Source organism: Hippoglossus hippoglossus, chromosome 3 (assembly GCF_009819705.1).
Source record: "Hippoglossus hippoglossus isolate fHipHip1 chromosome 3, fHipHip1.pri, whole genome shotgun sequence".
Classification (NCBI taxonomy): Eukaryota; Metazoa; Chordata; class Actinopteri; order Pleuronectiformes; family Pleuronectidae; genus Hippoglossus; species Hippoglossus hippoglossus.
Window position 1 is genome coordinate 21,665,807 of NC_047153.1, and position 8,569 is coordinate 21,674,375.

Consider the following 8,569-nt stretch of genomic DNA (forward strand, 5'->3'; position numbering starts at 1 on the left):
TGCAAATTCTTCTCTATCTAACTAACTAACTAGCTAACTAACTAACTAATTTCTTCTCTTTGAGCCATTAAACTAATATGTAACAACAATGGCAGAACAAAACACTCCACCACCAGGTGCTGCCCACACAAACTGTAAAAGAAAAAAAAAACATTGCACTAACTTGACCTTTTTGCCTTCAGCTGTTGTGGAAATTATTCACTCTTGAAGCAGTTTATTCAGCTCCTCCTCCACCCTCTCAACAAATGCAGGAAAGCTGGGATCCAGCAAACAAACATGAAGGATTGGCTCCAAGTCACCTTCTGCCAAAGGACAGTTTCGATACACTTGAGGCAGAGTCACCGCAGCCTCTCCCAGGAAGTGCTGTGGGAGGTCAATATAATATTTCAGTGAGTCAGAAAAGAAGAAAAGGGTAATTGAGTAGCCTTTGTTAACATTCATCATTTGAAGAAATGAAGAAAATGAATGTAACTTAATAGAAATTAGCATAAACCTCAGAGGGACTAAATAAAAACATTTGGCTCATTATCTACAATTAATACGTTACACTTTGGATGCTTAATTTTAGTAGTTGTTGGCTCTCTATAACCTTCTGTTTACTTCCTCTGACTTTTAATAATCAATACCTCTGTCAGACGCTTGATGGACACTGATCCTTGAACAACCTCAGGCTCAACTCTCACAGTCTTTTCCTGCCAAGTTTGCCGACATCGGGGTGACACACACAAAGGAAGAAAAAAAGATATGAAGAACACGGTTGAGAACACCACAGGGTTGAGAGGCCAATCAATGGCTTCATTACTAATTGAAAGATGTCTATCCCTCAAAGGCCTTTCATCTTCACTGTGAACTCCTTCAGTTGGGCTGTTTGCTAAAGGTCAAATTCAAGCCCACGGCTGAGTCCATTCCTTTCTCAGTCCTTCGTGTTAAATGCTGTGAAGCCGAAAAAGCTTGATCTAAGGTTTTACTCAGAATCTAATTCCAAAATTAACCATTTGCTCTCGAGTGTTTTAAGTTTAAAGGTAAAAAAAAGTTATGACATGAGGTGCCAACAAACTCATCCCTTTGTCATATGTAGAGTGTATATTTCAGCTGGTTAAATGCTTTGTTGACATGTATTTTTCTTGTTGGCTTCAAGATGTTGGAGTAAAATGTTTCATTTAAAATGTTTATTATCTTAAATGTTTAATTTAAATTCAAAGTGAATATTTTTACTGTTCAAAGCAATATTCAGATGTATTTCATATGTGGCTTAATGGCAATGCCACTTTGGTGGTTGTATTTATGAATTAATTATATTATTGTTCTAAATTTCGGTCTGTGTGCATGTGTGTGAGTTTGGGGGGGAGGGCATACTGTATTACACACCATAGAGCCTATTGCACTGTGATAGACTAATGGATCATGCAAGTATATAGCCCAGCTCACTACACCTACTGCAGATTAGAATCACCTCTAAGAATAAGACAGTACTGCAAATAGCGCCATCTAGTGATGATGATTTGGCCTCTGTTGATGAAGCTGACTAAAGCATAGTGTTGATTAAGCACAGAGAAATAACAAACTGGTAACAATAAAAATGTACAAAATAATATTAAATACATGGGGACATGGAGATGTCCCACTCTCATCATAGGAGAAAAAAGCACTGACTCTCAGCTTCAAGTTACCACTAATGTCATAGTCACGTTTTTGGGGGATTTCTATAGGCAACACATTTTACCAAACATCTGATATTTTTGTGTCAATGCTGTTATACAATACAGAAATTGTATTTCAGAACTGTAAAGTGGGCAACCTGAATCACTGGTGCGGAGACCTCAGCAGGGGGTTGATTGTGGGGTGGTGGGGCGGTGTCCTGAGTGGTGACAGGCATGTACTCCTTCACTTTCTCCACAGCACTTGAACACTCTTTTACAGCCTCCTCCCTGCTACTTCCTTCAAACTGCATCCTCATCATGCGGCCCTCTCCCTACAGAAATTAACAAATACATTCAAACTGTGTCTCATATTCTAATGAAAACATACTCTTTGGTCTTTATGTTCCTTTTGTGAAGTCGGGATCCTGTTAAGATAAAAAAAAAAAAATTGGTGTAAAGGAGATAATTCATGCTAGATCATTTAATTCAACAGCAAATTATGCAAGTGATAATTCCACTATGGGGAGGCTGTAGTAGCAGTGAAGAATCTGAATAAACTATATAAAAATCTAATAATCCAAACATCAATTATCATTAGTTTTACACTCTAATTTGGTATAGAATAATGAATATGAGGATCCTCATATTCATTATTCTATACCAAATTAGGTTTGAGGACAGACCTGAAAAACTACTGCCCGCTGTGGGAATGCATCTCATGACGCACCTTCATAGTAACTCGAAGCATCAGGTTATCAGATTTCTGCTGTATTTTGAGAGAGTCTGAGCCACAGATCAACGGGATTGTGTCCTGAGAAAAGACAAGAGAATAAACAGCTTTAGCAGCAAGGACACAAAACGGTTTTATCCACAGGCTACGATGGCTGACGAATAGCATCAAGGCAAAATTAATGTAAAGACATCCTCTTTGATTTACACTCTATTTAAAATCTACTAGATGGAATTAAAGGACAAAAGAAAGTGATACAAGAAAGATAACAGGAAAAAAAATTGTTACCTGAATCTGCCTGCAGGGGTCTCTATTTACTCAGTAACAGCTGAACCATAAGTTTGAGGGTTAAAGCTCTTACACGTGCACAATTATACAAGCAGATGTTTACGACAGCAGCCTAATATTGTGACCTATTTTGTTACATTGACTTTATAGATATATATATATATATATATTTATTTATTTTTAACTGGGTATATCAACAGGGATCTCTGAGCAGGTGCATACCACCATATGAAACTGATAACACTAATATGGTTAGTAATTAAAGGGGGACTCATCTCATTCAAGCATCTCAGGTTGCAGTACAAAAAGAGTACTGCTGGGAGAAATATTTAATTGTGGAAAAAATACAAACATTTGTGGATAGGAAGTTCAAATGCTGTATTAGGTTAAAATGTTCTTGGGTGTGGATTTGTGTTAACATTTGTGGCCACATGCATTGTTTGCTAGAATATAGAACATTTGACAAATAAAGAAAAGCCTGAATAACTGACTGTAAAATATCATGTATTCAAAAATACTTCTACATAGAGCACACTCTATCTATCTACATGGTTTAGTGAGCAATGGATTTAAAATGCTGTGACCCCCCTCAGCCCAACTGAACAGATTTGGGGCTCAGCAGCATCATAAACGCACCAAGTGAGGGAATATTTCCAAAGATATTTGTAAAGGTTCACTTCTAGAGACTCATATCGTGGTGGGGTTTTCCTTCGATTTTACACCTACATGCAGCAAGAATGAATGCAAGATTTCCAGATTTCCAGCATTAAACATCACAGATTTTTAATGCTTGTTTAATTCAGGAGTATCCATATTCTAAGGAGCACAGTAAAGCTCCTCCGTCACCCCTTGACTTTCTCTAATACAGCAAATTTCCTCTGTGTTCAGACAAAAGTTTCGAAAAAGTTTCTTTCAGTCCTTATCGTGTAGCCTATGGGCCTGAGCTCTCTGTACTGAAAGTTCCAGAGCATTCACTGCACCAAGCTATAATAGACCAGTCTATCATCCTCAGTGAAAGCTCTCTGCAGTCTGACCTGAATACCTGTCTGGATCGACACCCTGGCACAGCAAGATAGCTGTGTCCCCTGCCAGAACACTATTAATGAGACACTGAGTCGTCCCTCAAATTTCTGTTATCTGCAGGGCAGGGAGCACACTTTTAATTTCTAAAGGCCGCAATCACTAGTAAAAACACAAAATTCATATTCTGCTCTTACTATTTTACAAGCTTAGCCAGACTTATACAGTAGTGTAACACAGCTACACTGTAGATAATGGTTCCCTGTAGGAAAAGTTGAGTTACCACAGCGTGTTTGTTTGTGGTGACTCCAGTGGTTTCTAACAGTCCACACCTGGTATTGGCGTACTTGTTGAGTTGAGATGATGTCATTGTGCTGTTCCAGGTTGGCAACAAAACCAGTGCATGAATAGTACAACTGTCAAATCCATTTTCTATGAGACATAACAGAATTTGAAATGAAAATTCACCCCCAATCAGACTACCAGTTAAAATGTTTAAACAAGGCTAAAGTAGTTTATAGTTCTTCGCAACCCCCTCCAATAATAAATCGTTTGGCTTATTGTGTATGCGAATCCAAATCATACGGCCTGACTGAAACAGTCCAGCTGAGTCCCCTAAGATTTCCGCTGAAATGTCAACCTCTTCAGCAGAATATCTAATATGGCCTTCCTCGATGGCTTTTATCTGTTAAGCAGATTTCTCAGAAAATCTGCTGAGACAATGGTGCACCGTCGGCTCTTTTGCCATTTTCTCAAGGGTGTTATTGAACATGCTTATGTACACCAATCATACCGTCCTTTAATAAACTTAGGTTATAGGTAATTTCATTAGATATACTGAGCATCCCTATCAAAGTTAAATATAAAGACAAAAGGCTACAATAAATGTACTGGAACAAGATACATGTACAGTCCTCGAAGAGAGATGCAGAGCAGTCATGTCTCCAGAATAGCCATTTTGGACCAGCATTACTAATAATTAATAGAATTCATATTCAATGTCCCCTCCATATGGGGGAGGACAACCAATAATAACAACTGTGACGTATTACAAATTGCCAGTGTCAGAGCATGACATTCCCAGCTGCAGCCTGAAATGATTTCAAGCTATTCCCCTATAGCCACAATTTATTTTTTGAATTACACTGCTTCAAGTTGAGGTATACTGCAACACCGTGCTACATGCACTGACATATGATACAGTCCAGAGTCAGAATATATATATAGAGAGCAAAATATCTTGTGAACTGAAGGTTTGTATGTGAATATCAGAATGTGTTGTTGTTCCCTGCAGAACTGGACCACCAAATTTAAACCAATGATTCTGTGTATTTGTGAGACTGAAGTAAACTATATTTTCATTTTTGCCATCATTTGAATAATCTCTGTACATGCTATTTTGTACTACAAGCTTAACATATTTTAATCTACAATTACTAATCTTTCAGGGTACATACCATATGGAAACTCCTAATCTACGCCTAGTTTGCTTTTTTGCCCTTTTTTTGTAAGGGAAGCAACAAAAAAATAATCTTATCAGAAAGATCCTACCAAGCATTCCTGTCCTTGCAATACCAGCAAATATCCAGGTTCCACAATAGTGAGGACAAGTCCAGGTTTACTGCCATTTGCTTCAAATACCTGGTGAAGAGAAGAAAATGTTAACCAGAGTTATTGCATTAGCGAGTGATTAGTTTTCCTGATAACCACATGACTGCTCTACACATACACTATGGAGTGTGTTTGGTTACATGAAGATGTGGATGAGCTTTTCAAATAAAGAGAAATGAGGCAGTTCATTAGAACTGCATTATCCGACTCAAATGTTTGCTCAATTTGCTTACAAATTATATGTAACTGTGTGTTACAGCCTGCAATGTGGTACAGTCTATTGGGTGGAGTGTAAATGTACCTTAACTTCATTTGAATGAGTAGTTTGGGATTTATGCCTGTTATTGGAGTTCTACTTTGACATGGATTATACTGGGTATTGTAGGTCGATTTCAGTTTCCCAGCCATACGTCCCCGTCATTACTAGTAACATGCAGCTCCAGCTTGCCATCTAGAGTCTGATACAGTTAATGAAAGACAACGACACATTTCTTTAAGCTACACTTCCTTCCCAACTGAACACTGACAGAAAATGTATGATTATTTATCTGTGATATTAGCAGGCAAAAGACTTCCACACAGTCACATTGAACAATAGTTGTTTCGTCTATGACACATAATTCAGCCTGCTGTTGCAGGTTTAGAATGTGTTACTTTATAGACATTTTCTATATATTCTATATTTAATAATATATTTGTGTTCATGTAATAATTTTTCTTTGACTATGTGGATATCTGTTATGAAAATAACAAATGTACAATTTGAAGAACTTTATTGTCTTCTTTATTCAAACATGCTGCATTAGAATCTTTTCTCCCTTCAGATGTTAGTTCCCTCACCTTCATGTAGAGTGGCCAAAGATTCCCAAGGCACTTGCAGATCGATATAAAGGTTCATTCATTCAATTTCTTACAGGCATCTCATATAGGACCTACATTGTTGTGCTGCAGCATCCAGTTTTAGCTGTAACCCTACTTTAATGGATGTTTTTCCCTTTCATAAGTCTGACTAAGCTACTGTCAAATTTACAATCTATTTCTGGAGATCTGTTGTTGTGTCTAGAAGTGCATGGGAGTATCAAATCTGAATTTAAAACAGGCCTGGGAATCACTGCAGAACTGTTATACTTGAGAGCGAAACTTCAAACAAAGGTCTCATCAGTCAACATGAATTCTCTACAACATGAAGTGGAAGAGGCAACTGCTCTGAAGTCTTCTTTAAAGATTCCTAAATAAAGGCTGTGTAAATTAAAGCTTCTTTCCTCATTTTCACTTCATGGTCTAGACAAAGAAAGCATTTCCAGGTTACAATTTGAGTTCCAGTTGCATGGTACGATTTTGTTGTGTAGCTGTTAACATTATCTTTTAAAATGTGGCTGGATCAGATTTCAATGTGAACTGGCCATGGCCCTGCTGTGACTCCCATGCGCAGCAGAACAACAAGACCTCACACGCAGCAAGCTGTGCTCGGATATAACCAAGGAGAAGAAGTCGGTATAAACATGGAGGCCAGAGATGTGAGCGTTTACGGTTACATTTTTCTCTTGATAGGATTTCAAACACAAACCAGTTACGATACAACCCCTTAAGTCTAAAAGACCTCAAGAGGTCTTAAACCTCCCTGTCCCTCGACGGACTACCTCCGTCGCAGCTGACTTCCATGTTTGTTTTCACGGGGCAACTCCCGCCTGCCCCTTCGCCTGCACAAGATTATGAATGTTGATGTAGAGTGACATAAAAGTCACATTGAAATCCAATATGGGTCATGTGGTTGTTCAGAGGTCGCTTTTCAAAAAATCTGATTTAGAACCATAATTGAAAGTGGCCAAATTCTGATTTGAACAGATCAGATTCCATGTGATTTGTGCTGTTCACACTGTCATTAAACAATCAGATCTGGGTCACAGAACAGGCCAGAATAATCCTTACATGTACATAAAACGTATCTATACTCTTTTACATTTATAGTATACACAACCAGAGATAATTTGTTTTTAGCTAACCTGCATCCCATCTGACAAAGTATTTATCAGTAAATGTAATGATTTGGATTTCTATTGATAATACATATGTATCAATAGACTTAAGTTTACTTCAACTTATGTAAAGAATTTGAGAATTTCAAGTCTTTCAAAATAGGACTGGGCACTAAAACAATGTAAATAATTATTGCACATATATATATATATATATTTCATCAATAGCAATATAAAAAATGGTCCAATATATTACAAAGGAGTATTAAACACAAAGAGTTTACAGCCACAACCTTCATTCAGGAGCAAAAATCTATCTTTAAATTTGAAAAAGAATAATGTGGTATTTATCTTCTTATAATTATTTTTATTGACTGATGTGAAAAATATTCATCTTGTTTTAATTGTTGGCCATATTGCCCAGCTCTATTTCAAATGCTGCTTGGCTAGTTTAAAGTTAACAATACAAGCCAAGAATACAACAAAGAAGCGTCAAACTACTACTTGGAAATGGATAGAATAATAAATTATGTTACAAGAAAATATAGAATTCATGCGACAATGTTAAGATTGTCGCATTAAGCTAGCTCATGAGCTCCAGGTCAAACTCCACTCATAATAAATGACGTTGATTTGAATTCCTATATGTGCTCCCACACATTGAGCCAATTCACCTGCAGTGGCAGCTGAGTTGGGGAGCAGCTAATGGCTATGCAAAGCTAAGCTAACCGATGTTAGCTTGATGGGGGACAGCTAATGTTAGCGGGCTAGCTAGCATAAACCCCGTCCAGTAACTGTGCAGTAAACCCCCGGTACCTTCCAGGGCTTTGTCCCTGTGGAGCCCGGAACTAAACGTCCATAACGCTTCAGCCTCCACACCTGGCTGCTGGCTGGAGCCTGACTGGAGGCCATTTTGATGTTTCTGTGGAAAACCAGGACCTGCTGTTACTGACGAGGTGAGAAGGTGAGGGTAGTCTGTTGTCTGTCTGTTGTCTGGCTGTGTGACCACACCTTCCTCACCTATGAGATGTAATAAGGAGAAGTGTAAGTGTATAGATAAGTGTAAGTGTATAAATAGATAAGTAAGTGTATGGATAGATAAGTAAGTGTATAAATAGATAAGTGTATGAATATACAGTATAAGTGTAAGTGTATAGAGTAAGTTTATAAATAAATAAGTGTATAAAGATAAGTGTAAGTGTATAAATAGATAAATAAGTGTATGGATAGATAAGTAAGTGTATAAATAGATAAGTAAGTGTATGAATATACAGTATAAGTGTAAGTGTATATAGTAAGTTTAT

General features: G+C 37.5%; 1 protein-coding gene across 1 annotated transcript; it reads right to left on the reverse strand.

Moving 5' to 3' along the window:
- Positions 1-113: 113 nt before the first annotated feature.
- On the reverse strand, positions 114-8,237 carry rec114 (REC114 meiotic recombination protein). The gene is made up of 6 exons (XM_034579130.1): positions 8,082-8,237; positions 5,230-5,319; positions 2,368-2,451; positions 1,799-1,972; positions 627-704; positions 114-363 (listed from the first exon to the last, which is right to left on the reverse strand). The coding sequence occupies exons 1-6, from the start codon at positions 8,175-8,177 to the stop codon at positions 199-201; spliced, it is 687 nt and encodes a 228-aa protein (XP_034435021.1). The 5' UTR covers positions 8,178-8,237; the 3' UTR covers positions 114-198.
- Positions 8,238-8,569: the final 332 nt, after the last annotated feature.

Coding starts and splice junctions, on each gene's coding strand:
- rec114 (XM_034579130.1), bottom strand. CDS start 8,177: ATGGCCTCCAGTCAGGCTCCAGCCAGCAGCCAGGTGTGGAGGCTGAAG. Junction 5,320..8,081: donor CAGGGACAAAGCCCTGGAAG/GTACCGGGGGTT, acceptor TCTCTTCACCAG/GTATTTGAAGCAAATGGCAG. Junction 705..1,798: donor TCTCCGCACCAGTGATTCAG/GTTGCCCACTTT, acceptor CCCCGATGTCGG/CAAACTTGGCAGGAAAAGAC.